Source organism: Salvia splendens, chromosome 14 (genome assembly GCF_004379255.2).
Source record: "Salvia splendens isolate huo1 chromosome 14, SspV2, whole genome shotgun sequence".
NCBI lineage: Eukaryota > Viridiplantae > Streptophyta > Magnoliopsida > Lamiales > Lamiaceae > Salvia > Salvia splendens.
This window is the reverse complement of record NC_056045.1, coordinates 27,756,912-27,776,384: the sequence shown is the minus strand read 5'-3', so window position 1 is coordinate 27,776,384 and position 19,473 is coordinate 27,756,912. Positions and strand designations below refer to the sequence as shown.

The 19,473-nt window shown below is 38.7% G+C and overlaps 2 protein-coding genes across 2 annotated transcripts; both read left to right on the top strand.

Annotated features, from left to right (window-relative positions):
• Positions 1–3,332: 3,332 nt before the first annotated feature.
• On the top strand, positions 3,333–8,779 carry LOC121765645 (receptor like protein kinase S.2-like; the record flags this gene model as incomplete). The annotated part of the gene is made up of 12 exons (XM_042161846.1): positions 3,333–5,271; positions 5,365–5,615; positions 5,701–5,818; positions 6,034–6,277; positions 6,401–6,533; positions 6,639–6,725; positions 6,841–6,968; positions 7,167–7,235; positions 7,542–7,671; positions 7,904–8,153; positions 8,238–8,394; positions 8,481–8,779. Coding segments are annotated over 12 exons (3,600 nt in total), but the record flags the coding sequence as incomplete, so codon positions are not given.
• Positions 8,780–14,311: 5,532 nt separating this feature from the next.
• On the top strand, positions 14,312–18,510 carry LOC121765817 (homeobox-leucine zipper protein HDG11-like). Its single transcript, XM_042162064.1, has 10 exons — positions 14,312–14,866; positions 15,250–15,367; positions 15,447–15,635; positions 15,720–16,190; positions 16,288–16,389; positions 16,452–16,667; positions 16,749–16,926; positions 17,174–17,436; positions 17,574–17,663; positions 17,822–18,510. Exons 1-10 carry the CDS (start codon positions 14,748–14,750, stop codon positions 18,227–18,229), a joined length of 2,154 nt encoding a protein of 717 aa, XP_042017998.1. The 5' UTR covers positions 14,312–14,747; the 3' UTR covers positions 18,230–18,510.
• The last annotated feature ends 963 nt before the right edge of the window (positions 18,511–19,473 follow it).

Genomic DNA, 19,473 nt, shown 5'->3' with positions numbered 1-19,473 from the left:
TATATTTTTTAAAATTCTATAAATACGGCTCGTTGAACTTCATTTCATTCGCACCACTTGTATTAACGAGTATCTCTCTCTCTACGTTTCTTTTATATATCCAGAATGGCTGGTAGTGGCTTTGGTGCGGGCGGTAGCAGTGCGGGTGGTAGTGATGGGGGGTATGATGACATAATGAGGCGAATTCATGCACGTGTGCGGGAGGCAGCGGAGAGGGAGATACAGGCGGCCTTGGCGCCGGCGGTACCTCGACCCATCCATCGTCGATCTATAGTACCCCGGGACCACCTCGCTGCACACCGTCGGTTGTACGAGGATTACTTCGCTTCGGAGCCACGATTTGGGGAGAACATGTTTCGGCGACGTTTTAGGATGCATCGTCCGCTCTTTCTGCGTATCGTGGGCACTTTAGAGCGTCGATACGGGTATTTCAGGGTGCGGGAGGATGTGGCTGGTAAACCCGGCCACACTCCAATTCAGAAGTGCACTGCCGCAATCAGGCAGTTGGCATACGGAGGCGCGACTGACATGTTCGATTAGTACCTCCACATCGGCGAGACGACTGCCCGTGATTGCCTAAAGTATTTTTGTCAGGGCGTTAGGGAGATATTCGGGGATAGGTTTCTTCGAAAGCCTACCCCCGAAGATTGTCAGGCTCTGCTGGATATGCACGGGACTTAGCACGGGTTTCCGGGGATGCTAGGCAGCATAGATTGTATGCATTGGGAGTGGAAGAACTGCCCCGCTGCCTGGAAAGAGGTGTACACTATGGGTTTCAAGGGCAAGAATCCCACGATGATCCTTGAAGCGGTAGCTGACTACCGGCTGTGGATTTGGCATGCCTATTTTGGAGTAGCCGGGTCGAACAACGACATCAACGTCCTCCAGTCGTAGCACGAGTTTCCGGGGATACTAGGCAGCATAGATTGTATGCATTGGGAGTGGAAGAACTGCCCCGCTGCCTGGAAAGGGGTGTACACTACGGGTTTCAAGGGCAAGAATCCCACGATGATCCTTGAAGCGGTAGCTGACTACCGGCTGTGGATTTGGCATGCCTATTTTGGAGTAGCCGGGTCAAACAACGACATCAACGTCCTCCAGTCGTCGCCCCTTTTCAACGACCAGTGCATGGGCGTCGGTCCGGCCATCAATTTTGTCGCCAACAGCAACCAGCACAACATGGACTATTATTTGGCTGATGGGATATACCCTATGTGGCCCATCTTTATGAAGACGATCAGATGCCCAACAGAAGAAAAAGAAGGTATATTTTGCGGGCCGTCAGGAGGCAGCGCGCAAGGATGTGGAGCGGGCATTTGGTGTGCTCTAGACTCGATGGGCGGCGGTGAAGGGTCCATTACGGCTGTGGTATGCTGACAGCATCGCCGATATGATGTACGCATGTATTATCATGCATAACATGATTGTCGAAGATGAAGGTCCAACACTGACGGATTGGGCCAATGATGATGCTGATGTTGCGGGTCCAAGCCACGGCGTGGCCACCGGCAATGTACGTATGGGGATACCCTTATGACGAGGTTGAGCGAGTCCGTGCATTTGCCGACATGCGCCAAAAACAAACTCATATTCGACTCCAGAACGATATAATTGAAGAAGTATGACAGCGAAGGGGTCGTCGTTGATGGAATTTGTATTTATTGAAGTGTACTTTTTTTAGTTTTTTTTTTGTTGAAATGTACCTTTCTTTTTTATTTAATGAAATTTTTATTCCGTAATCGTGGCGAAATTTTAATTCCGTAAATTGTTTAATTTGGTGAATTTTTATTATTGTGAGAAGTCCGTCGGGGTGTCCTTGAGGATGTCCGCCACTGTGCAGTGGGAAGTCCTTATGACGTGGCAGAAGGTGTTTTTGGAATGTCCTTGGGGATGTCAGTCGGGACATCCGCATCACTGTGGATGCTCTTAATTTAAATGGACATATTTAACTTTAAATTAAAGATGTTTCTAAATCTTAATTGTCCAAAAAAAATGTTATCTTGAATTGAATAATCTATTCAATGATCACACATGATATATTTTACTTTAAACTGAACATGTTTTTAATTTTTCAATTTTGACATATAAATTTTTATTTATAATTTACAATACATGTTATATAAGATTCATTTTATCTTAAAAGATTATTATTATTAATAATATTAATTATTTATTTAATATATATTGATATATTATTATTAATTTAATACAATTGTTCAGTGATCCCTCTATTTATTTTCCAAGTCGTGTTTAATTGTTTGGAAAACTATTGATAAAAAATTATTGAGAGAAGTATATTTCTATTTTTTGTTATCGTTTGTAATGTTTTGAATTGTTTACCTATTTTTAAGTATAAACATCATTATAATCTTTTTATTCTCTGTTTTTTTTAATTTTAATCCACTTATTTTAAAATCTATCTTCATTATTTGAAAATCTGCTAAGATGCGGAGGTAATACTAGTTTCTAAAAAAGGATAGTTTATCTATGCTATTTTACCCAATTTTCTCCTTCCTTCCATACTTTAGTTTTTTTTCTCCATGCATCTCTTATTTTATATACTTTTTCACTTTCTCTCTTAGTTAACCAATTTTCCATTAAGACTACTGTTAAGGGTAATCCCCTCAACACGTACTGATCGACGACGAGGAGTCGACGAGACGATTGTAACGGCGGACGTCTCAAGCTTTCCTTGAGATCAGCTCCGAATTAGGTTTTGCGGAAACTTAAAGAACAAGAAAATTGGGAAAATATTATGTGATTGATTAATCGTAAGTCATAACATTCCTCCCTTTTATATCTAAGGACCCTAGATGATTCGACTCTCTTTTGCAATCCGGGAAAGAATCACCAAGAAAACCCGGAAAGGGGCTTATTGGCCCCGACTCAAATAATAATCAAAATATCCATAATGTGAAAAGAAAAATCCAAAAATAGCTATTCTAATCTAATGCAAAAAATAAAACTCAACGGCTGCCTTCTGCGTTGCTCTCCTTAGCGAGACACGAAGTCCCCGTACCTCACGATCCGCTTCGGCTGCCTCCGGGGGCGTCCGCTGGTCGGTGGCAACTCCGGTGGTGGTCTTCCCTCCTCCTCTGTATTGAACTCGGCTGCCTCATCCACTCCCCTGCATTCTTCGGCAGGTTGCTCCCCTGGCACGTCTTCCTCTGGGGGTGGCTCCTCACGCGGGCGGTTGTACCCGTATCAACTACTCCCTTTGTTCCACAATAATTGTCACTCTTTTCCATTTCGATCGTCTCACGGTAATTGTCACACTTCATTTTTATCATAAATGGTAAGTATGTCTCATGTTGCACTAACTCACTTCGCTCACATTTTATTACGCCGACGGCATTGAGATTATCTCGGTGCCTGCTGGCGTTTCTTACTTTGGAGGGAGATATGTTGGAGTTGAATTGGTAGGGAAGTCTGTGGTCAATGTTGATAATAGTACTGTGCTTGAAATAGTTAGGAGAGTTAATCTGAAACAGGATTCTGTCTCATCGTCTAATGATGCAAATGGCATGTTTGGGGTGTGGGAGATGGCTTCTAGGAGGAAAGAAGCTAAAGTGAAGAGTGTTGAGTGGAGAACATTGGTGGATGTGGGATTTAGGTATTTGGTTAGGCTCCATTTCTCCGAGCTAGGGCTCGAGATGGCAGAGATGAGAGGTGTTACTTTCAAAATCTACATTAATGGTGTCATTGTAAATGCTGATATTGAGAGAAGAGAAGGGGATTATGATCATGAAGATTCCATCCCTTGGCATAGGGACTACATGGTGATGATCAAAGGGCTCAAACGTGAGGGTAAGCGTGAGATCGTCATTTGTCTTAAATCCAATGGCAAGGTTATACATGGACATGGAATCCTTGAAGGGTTTGAAGTTTTGAGGTTGAGTAACCCTGACAATAGTTTGGCCAGTCCAAATCCCTTGTCTTTGTCTTTCAGTTCATCAAACTGGATTATCCAGAGTTTTGATCAAGTTCTTGGTCGCAGAAATACGATTTCCACTTTTGTGATAATATTACTTGCTTCTGTGAACACCACTGTACATATATTGCGTCTAATATGGGAAGTCAGATATAGAGAGGAGGAAAACATGCCATCAGTTAAGGCTGGACGACTTTGTAGGCGCTTTTCACTTGCTGAGATCCAATCAGCCACAAGAAACTTCAACGATGCACATCTCATTGGAAGGGGAGGATTTGGCAAAGTTTATATAGGCAGCATTGACAATGGGCAAGTGACAGTGGCCATAAAGCGACTGAGATCAAATTCGAACCAAGGGCAAAGAGAATTTTTGACAGAGATTGAAACACTAACTGAGCTCAGACATGTTAATTTGGTGTCCCTAATTGGCTACTGCTATGACCGTAGAGAAATGATTCTCGTTTATGATTACATGGCCTATGGAACATTGAGCGACCACCTTTACAAACTTTCGAGCAAAGGTGTTAAGTGCTCATCTCTAACGTGGAAAGAGCGCCTTACTATATGCGTTGGAGCTGGTCGAGGACTAGACTATCTTCACACTGGCCACTCACTCATACATCGGGATGTTAAGGCTTCAAATATTCTCCTTGATGAGAAATTTGTTGCCAAGGTTGCAGACTTTGGCTTGGCTAGGCACATGAATATGAGAACATCACATACTCACGTTAGCACAAAAGTTAAGGGTACGTTTGGGTACTTAGACCCAAATTATTACACCACAGGTAAACTAACAATGAAAAGTGACACATTTTCTTTTGGGGTGGTTTTGCTGGAAGTACTTTGTGGAAGACCGGCTGTGGATGCAGGGGCCGGAGAGGATAAATTGCTGCTGACTAAGTGGGCCCGAGAAAATATTAGCAAGGGAAAATTTGACCAAATTGTAGCTCCAGATCTAATGGGTGAAATCTCAGAAGATAGCCTAAAGGCATTTGTTGAGGTTGCTGAAAGATGCTTGCATGATGATCCAAGGGAACGGCCAACAATGGCTCAAGTCGTGCTACAGCTCGAGTATGCTCTTAAGCAGCAGGATACCTCAAAATCCATGCCACAGAATGTTAATGATCCTCACTCATCCAACAAAGAAGCTAACTTGTCGAGTAATGTTCAGCAGCTCGAGCAGAACACACCCAGTCCCAAAGACCAAACCAACAGAATCGGATTTGTTAATATTAAGCCTCCACCTCTATATGAAAGAGAAGATTGGGGAAAAGCCACGACACAGAGACCATCACGACTTAGGCCATGGGATGCATTTTGGAGTAGAGTTAAGCCATCTGGTATGCAGTCATGGGGATAGATAAATTGTACTACAACACTTCTTCTGCACATATTATATTAGTTCACAAACTTTACTACTATAACTCTTGTAGGCAATTATGAAGATCGTGCAACGGAAACAATGCAAAACTACAAACATTCTATGGATATGTTGCATAACAATGTCCCTGCCACTATCCCACTAGATGAATTAGCAGAGATTACTGATGATTTTGATGTCAAGTCTCTTATTGGTGAGGGATCGAGTGGAAAGGTATACCATGGAGTACTCAAAAGTGGTCTGGCTGCTGCAATAAAAAAGCTCGATTCTAGCAATCAGGGAGAGAAAGTACTTTTAGCACAGGTTTGGTCGTAAAACTGTACTTGTTGATATAGATGCATGCATATGAGTTCTCTAAGAGTACATATTTTAATATATGGTTATGCAGGTTTCCACAGTAAAGCACAAAAATGTGGTTGAGCTGCTTGGTTATTGTGTAGATGGTGGTTTGCGAGCCTTGGCTTATGAGTTTGCTCCAAATGGTTCCCTGCATGATATTCTCCATGGTGAGTTATGTTTGCCATAGTTTATTTGTGACTAATTTAGAGGTAACTTTTGATTGCTAAAAGAGAGTCTTGTATATTTTCATGAGTATTGAATATCCTCTCATAAACTTCATCATGTTCACTCACAGTAGCTTCTTTTTGCTACCAAATTCACGCATTTACAGAGGTTGCACATATTTATTTTCTTGAGCCCATTTATTTATTTGTCGATACAGGACGAAAAGGTATCAGGGGTTCAGGGCCGGGTCAAGCTCTGTCGTGGCCTCAGAGAGTAAAATTTTCTGTCGGAGCTGCAAAAGGGCTGGAGTACATCCATTTGAAGGGGCAGATTCATGGGGATGTCAAATCCAGCAGCATTCTTATTTTCGATGACTACGGAGTTGCTAAGATCTCTGATTTTGATCTTTCAAATCAAGCTACTGGCACTCGCCTTAATTCCTCTGGTTATCATGCTCCTGAGTAAGCTTTTTTCTTAGTCTTTTTTGTAGACCAAGTTAATTGGCTAGGGGTTTCAAATTCAATGTGTACATTTTTCACCGGGTTAGAGGTTCTTTTTCTTTTTTCCTTTTTGTGGGATGGTAGATTCATTACTAGTGGCCAGCAAAGCTGGAGGAGTGATGTTTACAGCTTTGGCGTTGTACTTCTAGAACTTCTAACTGGACGTAAACCTGTTAGTAATACACAGACAGGTGGAGAGCCGGATCTTGTGACATGGGTATGCAATTTCATCATGATAATGTTTCCTTTGTATATTTGTCGACAAATCTATTCAGTCTATTTTCCATCCAGCTTGTGGTTGATCTAACAGATTGTGAACCAGGCAATGAAAAATCTTATTGAAGACCAGGTAAAGGACTATGTTGATGTTAGAATGAAAGGAGACTACCCTTTTAAGGCAGTTGCTAAGGTGATTCACTTATATTTTCGACAAAATTAGAATTTTATGTTTGTGATGGGTCTAACAGAACATGGCATACAGCTATGTCGTTGCTCCATAATTCTGATATTTTTCAATAAAACAGATGGCTTCACTTGCTATCTCGTGTGTGCAATATCAAGCCGGTTTCCGTCCAAATATGAGCATTGTAGTAAAAGCTCTCCACCCTCTGCTGAATAGTGCATCAAATCCTACTGGTCAAGCATCAAATTTGTAAGACCCTTTCCTTAAATCAGATTAAACATCTTGCTATAGTCATCAAGCTCATTTAAATGACCCTGATAATAAAAAAGAGTGTCAAGATCATATGGTGTTATAGTATCTTTTAGTTCTTTTTATCTACTAAACATACATGTTCTCAAGTTGTAAAAACTAACTTTGATCAATGGGTGAATGAAACTCTCTGCTCAGAAAGTTAGAAAGGCGCCGTTATGTGGAGCAGTGGATGAACCATTGTCGCTTTCCAGATGAACTAAGAAGGTTGTTCTTATCCTCTTGTGTCGTAGTATCAACTCAAATTTCGTTTTCACTTCATACATGTTTCTGTAAGCATTTATAGTACATCATTGGGGGTGCTATATATCATAAATGTGGTAGAAGTTTTGACAGCATATAAGCTTATTATCATTCATTTAAAAGCATAACATCTTTTTAGCAAAGCTACAAGGATACTTTTCTCGATAGAAAAGCATAACTTGTTTTTAGCAAAGTTTTAATAGCCATTTAAATAACGAGTTTGGTCATTCTGCTCAGCTCTTAATCCCCTTATAAGTCTGTTCCTTGCAGGCAAGTCCGAGAAGCCGAGCGTCTTAATTGGGCTGCCACCAGTATGTTCAATGAAGATATGCTGATGGAGAAGTTGCCAGAAAACCTTCAAAAGGATATACGTCATCATCTCCACGGATTTGTTAAGAACGTAAGTTCAACTGTTTCAGAATAATAAATTCGATAATCTGGTGAGGAACAACTGAAATTATGCCTCAGAAGAGCTTAATGATTCATTGACCAATATTATGAACTGATTCTGTCCAGTGTAAGAAAAAGAATCAAAGTCTGAAGTCTGTACTATCTTGATTAAGCTTGAGTTTAATTTTCTAGTACAAGGCTATCCTTGACCTATTGTTTCCTATGTATTCTGGTCATGGCAGCTCCAGCCTTTACGGTTTTTAGATCAACGAGTAATAGATGCTATATGTGAAAGGCTAAGAACAAAAACATATGCGAGAGGGAGCACAATACTTTATCCCGGTGGTCGTGTCAATAAGATTGTTTTCATAATTCAAGGAAAGATGGAGATCAGCTTTGTGGATGAATTCACTACTTGTCTCTTGTCAGAAGGGGATTGTTGTGGAGAAACACTCCTTCCTGGCTGCCTCGAAAACTCTTCAGTGAATACAGGTTCGACCCTATTTTCATTCAGTGGTCACACATTCTGGAGTCTGTCTCTCTCTATCTCACACACAGCCACACCCGCACATGCAGATGGAGGAGGCATGAGTGCTGGGCCGACTTTAAGCGACAGTCTAGTTCGATGTTTGACAAATGTAGAAGCATTGGTATTGCAAGATGTGGATCTGGAACAAGTGATCTGCCTTTTTGCTAGATTCATTGATGCCAGGCGCATCAAATGGGCTGCAAGGTGACCATTCTCTCACATACTTTGTGTTCTTCGCACCAATCGGATAATCAATCGCACTATAATATGAGTCATGTAATGATGTACAGATATATATCGCCTCACTGGAGAAAGCTCGCAGCTCGACGTATTCAAGCTTCATGGAGACACAGAAAGACACTACGAAGTAATCACTCTCCATGATCGTAATTGGTAAATCTTCCGACTCTGCATGCTCTTGTGTGCTCGTATATATATTGTATACTGAAAACTGGCTTATATGGACGATAAAGTGCAACTCAGTTGATAAGACGTTTTCGTTTCCCACCAACGAGAGGTGTGGTGTGTGAGCATGTTAAATATTCTTATGTTTCTTTTAATATAAAATTGTGGGGGTGCATCTATTATATTTTTTAGGGGTATCCATAGTATCATAGTGGAGGCTAAAAGCAAAAATATATTAGTAGAATAATACTTTGCCTTGATTAAATATATGAAGGCTATGTATAGATATGCCCCTGGTAGATGCTAATATTGACACACTAGATATTGGGCTAGAAGAAGGCCCAAATAGAATGAAAGGTGGATCCGCTTTGAAAAGGCCCAACTATAAAAAATTATAAGCACTGACATTATACTTATTAAAATCATACTGTTATAATTAAAAATAGGTACCCTTGATACAGAATTTTGATTAAAAATGGATACTAAGATTTTTGTTTGGTGATCTAAGTTCGTATAGACACAACTACTACGTCAACCGGCTAGAGTTGGCACGGTTTTGTATAGTATAAGGCCAAGATTAGATTATTAAATAAACGGTATTTCTCGATAAAAGAAAAAGAGATTGTAATATCCTGGTCGGTTTTGTATAGTAGGAGGAGAGCTTGGCGACCCAAATCTCCCTTCCCCTCCCTCTCGGCGGGAGGCGGTCGCGAAAATTGGCTGTTAGTTTTGGGGCATAATAAACTGGTGGAAATTTGAGAACGACAAAGATAGAATTTTAAACTAAATAATCCCGCCTATCATATAGTTTACTCTAGTCTCGATTTTATTATCAACCTTTAATCTCAATTTAAATCTAGATATGCTATCAAAAGATTAGACCATTTTCATTTTCGTGTACCAATCTAGATATGTATTAATGCATGAAGTGTTTTTCAAAGGGAAAAAGAATTGGGCCGGCCAAACTGCTGACAATTGAAAAATTAATTGATAATAAATTATCTTCTTTAATGCTGTCATATTAGCATATCAATAGTTGATCATTAGGCTTACTGTTCTTATCTTCAACCTTTATTTGTCAAACTATTAATTTTCTTTTCAAGAAAAAGACATTGCATGTCATTCAATTTACATTAATATGTCAATATTAATTAAAATAATTAAGAGTAAACTGATGTTCCAGTCTGCTACGTCTACATCCATTATGATATTTTATCCTCCCCATTAAGATTATATTGTTATAAGCCTATAAAAAAAGAACGATTTTACCGACTGAAATTTTCATCGGTAATTCCTATTTTCCCGTCGGTAAACAGTGTTAGCGACGGACTGCCGACTGAAATTATCTGTCGGTAATTTACATGTCAGTAATTTACATGTCGACAATATTTTAAGCTATAGACTACGCTCATTCCATCAATAACATTGTTTACTGTTGGTAATTATCGAGCGATTGTCTATGCCGGTAAACGTTTAACCAACCTAGCTTTTTTTATATTGTATATTTAAATACAAAATTGAAATATTATGAAGAAATGAAAATAATGTGTGATAATACTGCACAAAACATCTTTTTCATCTTTTAAATGTACAAGGATGTGTGAAATAGCCTATGGTATAAATGGTTATTATGACTAAAACCCTAGCAAGTTTAAAAGCTTATAAAATCAGCAAATTAAATTGCAGTATGATTGTATTTGAAGATTACGTTCATTATGAAGCCAACATATTAACAAAGTGCATTCCTGCCTTTAATTTCATTTAAAAAACAAGGGAAAAATAAAACCGCATGGAGCTATAAATTTGCAATAATTTAATATCCAAATGATTATTTTTATAATTATTGTGTACGTACTTTTTTTAAAAACCTATAACTTTAAGGCACTATATAAATTCTATACCTATATGACCATTTCGTAATGTTCTTTTTTTAATTCTCAAATGCTTCATTTATGTAATTGTTAATCACTAATATTATTATTTCATTAAACGCCACGAACACTGAAGCTTTGACTATTTTCAAGAAATAATTCCATTTCTTATTTTTATTGATCTCTAGTCAAATTCTATGTCCCATAACTTTTAAAACCAGTTGCATAATTTGATTTCCAGTTTGTGACATGTCGTTCATTTAAACGTGCAAATGTTTTTTTAAAATTAATGGCGTAGTTGAGTTATTTGTTAAATGAAAAATTTTACCCTCATAAAATTTTTTGGATGCCACGTTAGATATGATTTCATCCAAATTAAACCTTGTGTATAAATTGAGACACTTATTAAATTCATGATTTTTACAACCCGATTTTAAAAGTAATGGAATGAACATGAACCAAAATTCATCATTTTGTCATTTCACACCTATTGTTTTCTTAATTGTGGAGTATTTATTTTGGCATTCATTCTCGAGAGAGGTGTAAACTTTAATACCATTGCCAAAAAATCAGAGCAAGAAATGAAGGGCAAAACGGTCACTTCGCCTGAAAATTTCCGCAGGCGGCGGCGCCACCGGCATTAATATCTGTTAATGGTGAGTTATCATTTTCCATCCACCACTAACTACTAACGCTTGTCCTTTCTCTCTCTTAATGTTTTTCTGTGTGTTTTCAAAATCCAACCAAATCAAAAGAAGAGAGAGAAATAGAGATAGATTATTACTTAAATTTCATGTACATATATTGTCATTAATTTTCGATATTCAATACTATCAAATTCATATGCAACACCTCAATTTCTTCTAAAGATGCATGCAAACTTATGTACCGTAGTCTTAAAAATTTGAATATAGTCACTAAATTAAAATACTTATTGCAGGTATTATTCTCATAGTTTATTTACGTGCATATATTAATTGTAACGCCATTACTAAACATAGTCTCAAACAAAATCACTGATACAACAACATATAATAATATCAGTCAACAAAATACATACTACTCTCATTGTTTATTTACATACATATATTGATTGTGAATTTGTAATACCATATACTCTTAACATGACCTCAACAAAATCTAGTACACTAAGGACCCGTTCGGTCTATAGGTAATAACCATTTAAGAAATGGTACCTACATATACAGTTGTTCGGTCCCTCAGAAACTCTATCTTCAAGGCCCGCCTAGGCCCGATGAATATAGCTGTAACGGAGTGTTTATTAATCTCAAAAAAAAGCCGCAATACCATTTCTCACTTTGAACAACATTCTGAATCACCCTCCAATTACTTCTCTACCCCCTTCGTACAATCAATATGCCCTTCTCCAAATTTGGGGAACATTGCAAGGCGCAAGAGCTCGAAGACGAAAACACTGAATTCGTCGCCTGAGGTAGCTACAAACTGCAATCGCACTCGAAATCCGACGGTGTGTACGAAGGTCGTACTTTGATTTGTGACTGCAATCCGACTACAAACTGCAATCGCACTTCGCACTCGAAACCCAGCAGGTCGATCGTTGTCGATCCGGTGTGAAAGGTGCGTCCTCTATTAGATTATGAAATTCGCCCAAATATGTGTTTTTTATACCTCGATAATGCAACGAACTGTTAATTCACAGCATATTTTGATTTATTTTGTTCTTTCTCTTACCCAAATCGATCGATTGAAGTCCTAAATTTCAGATTTGTTTTGTTCTTTTTCATACCCAAATCGATCTATTGAAGTCATAAATTTCTGATTTGTTTACAAAATTGTCTAACCCAAAATGATCGATTGAAGTAATAAAAATTGGATTTGGGTCTGGGTTGAGTGTGCAAGGCAAAATAGCTTTTTTTTTGTAAGACAAAATCAAGGCAAAAAATTTGGATGAAGGGTTTGGTTTGAGTGTGCAATACGAACAGCAGTTGGATTGTTCTACTGACTTTACTGCATTTCCATACAAAATATGATACCATCGTTTTGCTCACCTAAGAAAATTTATATTATCCCTTGCAGTTACTGTAATCATTCCCAGAAGATATGAATATTGTTGGGAACAATTCTGTTGGCAAGAATCGTGCTAAGAAACTTGACAAGTATGTGATGCAATTGGAAACCCATTCCTATGTACTCGGAAAAGAGTAGCACTCACCAAGTTGGAGTAGTTGAGCTTGGATAGAATATGAGAGAGCTGCGTGAGGAATGAAGAAATTTTCACAAAAAAGTCCAATATGTATTAGGGTTTCTAAAGGGCATAGGTGGAAATAGTTAAATAATAGAGGGGTAGAAAAGAAATTGTGTAGCCTACACATATTCATTACCCACAAACCAAACAATTAATACACAAACTGAAGAAATAAAATCACACAGGACAAACAACTATTAAAAAAATAAACTTAGATACAAATTTTATTTTCAGCTACAAAACTCTATCTGGAAAAATGGTATTTGACAAAACGAACACACCCTAATACAAAAAATACACTAACAGTAACTAACAAAATAACATTTCAAAACCGATTTGCACACACGTGGCATTGTTTGCTTACATACATATATTAATTGTAACACCATTCTTAACATGGCCTCAACCAAAATCACTAATACCATAAAATACACTATACTAATTAACAAAATAACATTTGGAACCAATATACACAAACCGACACACACATAATCAATAAAGTAACATTTCAAACCAATTTAAACACACTGACACACATTCATACACATATAATACATGTAACTGATACCACAAAATACACTCAGGCGGTGTTCGGTTTCCTAGATAAAATAATACTAAGATATAACCTAGGATTGAGTTGTGAGATTATTTTAGTCATAGGGGGTTAATTATGACTAATTATCCCATGATTATCTATCTAGGATTGAGTTATCTCATGAACCAAACATAGTATATATTTAATCCGGGTTACAATCTTGCAAACCGAACATCTCCTCATAGTACTAATCAACAAAATAACATTTAGAACCAATTTACACACACTGACATATGGAGTGATAAATTGTTAACTCACTCTCTAGTTGCTAACTACAACTAATTTAAGACCATAAAATTTTAGAAAGTTATATGCGTTTTAAAATTATGTGATATTTTTCAAAAGTTAGTTACAACTAATTTGTTATAAATTGAGATTAATACCCTTATTGACGTTTTTTGTTGATCGTATTGATATTCCGAGGCTGATGATCCAGACCCTTGATTTGAATATCTAAGGGTTATTATTTAATTGTAGTTAGCAATTACGTATTGAGTTAGCAATATAACACTCCCCTGACACACATATATACACATATAATACATGTAACTAATACCATAAAATACACTATACTAATCAACAAAGTAACATTTCAAACCAATTTACACACATACACGAGTATAATACATGTAACTAGTAGTACCACAAAATACACTATACTAGTAATCAACAAAATAACATTTCAAACCATTTTACACCCACTGAGACACACACACACAGACATACACATACACTATATAAATATAATCTCTCCTATTTGAATTCGTATTACAAGAATCCCATCCACCCCCAACCCCCACTCCCTCTTTATTGCAACCCTTTTTTCTCTCACCGTGTGATCAGAAAACCATAAATCCGTCGGTTACAACACCACACACACACACACACACATTAATGTGTAACATATTGAGTAGGCAGTGTGTGTTGTGCGTGTACGTAGACGTTGTGCAATAGTAGTAGTAGTTATTACTGTATTATGATTTATGGGTTAGCTTTTCATTTCTCAATTCCATTATTCTTCACTTCTCTTTGGCTCCCTTAATTACTCCACACCATCCTCTCCCACCCTCCAAGAATCCCTTCATTTCCACCCCACCTACACCCACCCCACCCTACAAATACATACATACACACACATGTGTATGTATATATCTTGTGTGGCGTTACACTTCCAAAAAATGAAAACATGGCTTGTGCCTTGACAGATGCTGCAATAACTCCAAAATCCACTCCCTAAACTTCATATCATTTTCCATATCAAATCCCAGATATTCTCCTCCTTTCCTTCTCTCTCATTTCCCCATCTTCTTACCATAACTTTTTTGGTGGCTTTTCGCTTTTCTTGATTTTGTTACGGAAATAAATTGGTTATTGCTACAGTTGTATTATGGGAATATACTACTACTAGTATTTATTGCACTGCTGCTGCTTTCATCTCTTCTTCTTCTGAGCCTCACCAATGGAGTTCAGCAGCGGCGGCGGCGGCGGCTCCAGCGGCGGCGACCCCCATGACGCCTCCGAGAGGAGGAAGAAGCGCTACCATCGACACACCGCCCACCAAATTCAGAGGCTTGAATCGTAAGATTTTCCCTTTTTCTCTCCCAAAAACTTCATCTTTTGCAAGCTCAATCACCATGCACTTGCATCACCACGATTGATAAACATCAAGAAACGATTTTTATGAAATGGGTATTTTAGTTGTTCGAGTATACCTATGAAAAAACATCAAGCAACGATTTTTTTGAAATTGGTATTTTCGTTATTTGAATATGCTAAGGAAAAGGCATCAAGAAACGATTTTTATGAACTGGTACTTTAGTGGTTCGAGTATACTAGGAAAAACAATCAAGAAACTATTTTATTTTAATTGTTTTTCGGAATGGGTATTTTTATAGTTCGATTATACTAATGTTAAAAAGCATCAAGAATCGATTTTTTTGAAATGGGTATTGTTTTTTTAGGATGTTCAAAGAGTGTGCTCATCCAGATGAGAAGACAAGAAATCAGTTAAGCAGAGAATTAGGCCTTCATCCTCGGCAGATCAAATTCTGGTTCCAAAATCGAAGGACTCAGATGAAGGTTCCCTCAAAAAAATCAATACCACAATCTCAAAGTTTCGATCTTGCTAAGATTATCTTCTTCTTTTTTTCCATCTCAGGCACAGCATGAAAGAGCAGACAACTGCACACTAAGAGCAGACAACGACAGAATCCGCTGCGAAAACATAGCAATGAGAGAAGCCCTCAGAAACGTCATCTGCCCCTCCTGCGGCGGCCCTCCGGTCACCGAGGATTCCTACTTCGACGAGCAAAAACTCCGAATGGAAAACGCCCAGCTGAAAGAAGAGGTCTTTTGCCACTCTCTCGATCTCAATCAGTCACTTTCCGATCATAAAAATCTAATCTTTATCTTCGTCTTCATCTTTTCTCAGCTTGACAGAGTTTCAAGCATAGCAGCCAAGTACATGGGCCGCCCCATTTCCCAACTGCCGCCGGTGCAGCCAATTCATGTCTCTTCATTGGATTTATCAATGGCTAGTTTTGGTGGGCATGGGCATGGGATGCCTTGCCCTTCCCTTGATCTTGATCTCCTCCCCAGGAGCTCGTTGGGGCTAGCCCCGTTCCCTCCGGCCAACATCTCGGATGCGGACAAGGCGCTCATGGCCGATGTGGCGGCCAGAGCCATGGATGAGCTGATCAGGCTGCTGCAGGACAATGAGATGATGCTTTGGATCAAGTCTGCATCGGATGGCGGAGAGATACTCAATCTCGAGAGCTACGAGAGGGCTTTTCCGAGGCCTAATAGCCACTTGAAGAACCCTAGTGTTAGAACAGAAGCTTCCAGAAGCTCAGGAGTTGTCACCATGAATGACTTGGCTTTGGTTGACATGTTTGTTGATTCTGTAAGTTGGGTTTGTGATTTGAGTTTTTTGTTATTAATTGATATCTGTATGTATGTCATATTGATTTCTGTTTTTTGTTTGTGTGTTGGAATGGAAGAATAAATGGATGGAGCTGTTTCCTGCAATTGTGTCAAGGGAAAGGACTATTGAAGTGATATCATCTGGGATGCTAGGAAGCCACAGTGGCTCATTACAATTGGTATTTTACTTTACTAATGTGTATTTTGTTATTGCAAAGTCTAAAACATTGCATTGTGGCAGATGTATGGAGAGCTGCAAGTGCTCTCAGCATTAGTCCCAACTCGAAAGCTCTACTTCCTACGCTTTGTTCAGCAGATTGAAGCCGGATCATGGGCAATTGTCGACGTCTCCTACGATATCCCCAACCAAGAAAGCCAGTTCTCGTCTTCTTCGTGCAAGGCTCACAAGCTTCCTTCCGGATGCCTGATACAGAAAATGCCTAATGGCTACTCCAAGGTTTGCCCTCATCTTGAATTTTCTAATGAAATTCTATCTCTGTGTGTATGTCTTTGGTTAATGACACTGAGTTTTTTTTAGGTCACTTGGATCGAACACTGGGAAGTCGAGGATAAATCCCCTGTCCACAGGCTGTATAGAGACCTAATCTACAGTGGATTAGCCTTTGGTGCAGAGAGGTGGCTTTCAAATATGCAGAGAATGTGTGAGAGAATTGCTTGCTTGATGGTGGCTGGAAATTCAAACCGTGAGCTTGGAGGTCTTTCTAAGTCAATTTTCTTATCAAATTATCCAAATTAACAATTTTTGTGTTGCTTTTATATGCTATCTTAGTGTAAAATTTGTTGTGTGTGTCGCCAAAATTGTGTACATGTTGTCTAAGTGTAATTTTTTGTGTGTTTTGGCAAATTTGGGTTGTGTAAGTGTGAAAATTGTTGTGTGTTTTGGCAAAATTGTGTGGTGTAGGTGTTGTCTAAGTGTAAGATTTGTTGTGGTGTTTTTGGCAGCCATTCCATCACCAGAAGGTACTAGAAGCATGATGAAGCTTGCTCAGAGAATGGTGAACAATTTGTGTGCAAGCATCAATCCCTCGAGTGGCCAGCAATTGACAACCCTAATCGGGTCGAACGAGCTTGAGGTCCGGGCAACGCTCCACATCAGCGCCGACCAGGTGAACCGCATGGTGCTCAGCGCGGCCGCCACTATATGGCTCCCCGTCCCCCCTCGCACCGTCTTCAACTTCTTCAGGGACGAGCGGACCCGCCCTCAGGTACGTAATCTTTGTCTTTGATCTAAATTAAGGGCGGACGCAGAATTTGTTGCAAGATAAAATTTCTGAGGGTGCTGGGGCTCCCCCTATGTGTGTGTGTAATATTTATATCATAATTTGTTGTGATTTTTGTGTAGTGGGATGTGCTCTCAAATCAAAATCCAGTTCAAGAAATTGCCCACATTGCTAATGGCTCTCATCCAGGCAACTGCATCTCTGTTCTTAGGGTAATTAATCAGGCCTTACATTAATTTCCAATTCTCATATATTATTTGACTATATATTGTATAGTTCTAGGGGTTAATTTATTGTAAATTTAGTAGTAGTAGTAGTTTTTTTTACGTAAAAATAGGTTTTTAATTGATCATATATATTAACCAAACAGGCGTTAAACACAAGCCAAAACAACATGTTGATACTCCAAGAGAGCTGCCTAGACTCATCAGGCTCACTAGTGGTCTACTGCCCCGTGGATCTCCCTTCGATCCACCTCGCGATGAGCGGTGAGGACACGTCGTTCATCCCCCTGCTGCCCTCGGGATTCACGATCTCCCCCGATGGCAGCAGCGGGCTCCCAGTGGGAGGAGGTGGTGACGGGGCCTCCACTAGCTCCAACGCGGATCCCACCGCCAGGTCGTCGTCGTCCGGGTCCCTCGTGACGGTGGTCTTCCAAATCCTAGTCAGCAACACGCCAACTGCAAGGATAAGCCCCGAGACGGTCAACACAGTCAACAACCTCATAACCAACACCGTCCATCAGATCAAACTGGCCATGAGTTGCTCCACGTCGTAGATCCCCCGACCGTTCGACAGGGCTTATTCGAACGGCATGATCAGAATGTTTTTTTTTGTCCCACTTCATTTTTTTTTACTTTGAAAAAAAAATTAGGAGTCAAGAACGCACCGTTTCATGCTTTTCTTCAATTAGGGTTTGTGTGGAATTTTCCAAATCCTAGTTGAGGGAAAGTAGGTATGGTTCGGGTATTGACTTCTTCAAATTATAATTTTCTTGGATTAGAGAGAAAAAGGATTTGTGTAGTATTAATTAATTTAATTTAATTGCCATTGTTGAAATAGAGATGTGTTGCATGTGTGTATGGATGGATTCTCATTTAATGAACAATGTGTTTCATGTATGGTCCATGGGTGTAGGAATTAAGACAGCCATGAGTTTGCAAGAGTGGGGGCAATAAAAATGACAGAGTGTGTGTAGATATGTAGATATAAATGTGTATGTGTTGATAGACATAGATTTAGATGGATAGATTAGATGGGATAGGTTGAGTGTTGCAATCAATATAACTAACTCCAACTCACCCCTTCATTAAAATGTGTGGCTTAAGAGTCGCATTTTGGAAGAGGGGGAAGATCCTATCTTAGGTTTGGTGGTAGTACACTCCATGGATGGCGCTTTTAATGATTGATGGGGGCGCGATTTCATTAAGCGTGTGTCTTGAGTCGATTCGGCTGTTTTTTGTTTGTTCGTTCATTTAGTCATGGTATGTCGAAAGTATTTAGATGATTGAGCTTATAAACAAAATGTTTCAAAAGTTTATAGGATTTGGTAATTCTTGATAAGAGTCTTTTAGGCTCATAATTAGTTTTATTTACTAATTTTGCTAACTTGTCAACTTTGTACATAAAAAATGTTAATATGATGACATTAATATGTTAATATATATAAATCTAGTTGATATTTTTATGTCTTTGTTTTGACATATATCTTGACATACTAATATCATCGTGTTGACATTTTTAATATTCAGCGTTGACAAGTTAGCAAATTAAGCTAGTTAATAATTAATCACATCATTCTTCATAGATTATAAGTTGTAAAGTGTTTGGAGTAAATCATAATCCAATTATATTTGTAAAGAATTATGAAAAAATAAATTGGTGTTGAAGACTTATTTTTTGGAGAGTTGTTTTTATCTCTTAGGAGTTTATTTTCCAAACATTTTTTTAGGAGACAAAGATATTGTTTTGCCAAACACTTAAAGAGGTTGTAAGTTGTTTTAAGAATCTTATAAGTATATG

Bases quoted from the DNA above. Each gene is read 5' to 3' on its own strand.
- LOC121765817 (XM_042162064.1), top strand. From the start codon at position 14,748: ATGGAGTTCAGCAGCGGCGGCGGCGGCGGCTCCAGCGGCGGCGACCCC. The intron at 16,390-16,451 runs GTATTTTACTTT...GCATTGTGGCAG, and splicing joins ACAGTGGCTCATTACAATTG to ATGTATGGAGAGCTGCAAGT. The intron at 16,668-16,748 runs GTTTGCCCTCAT...AGTTTTTTTTAG, and splicing joins TGCCTAATGGCTACTCCAAG to GTCACTTGGATCGAACACTG.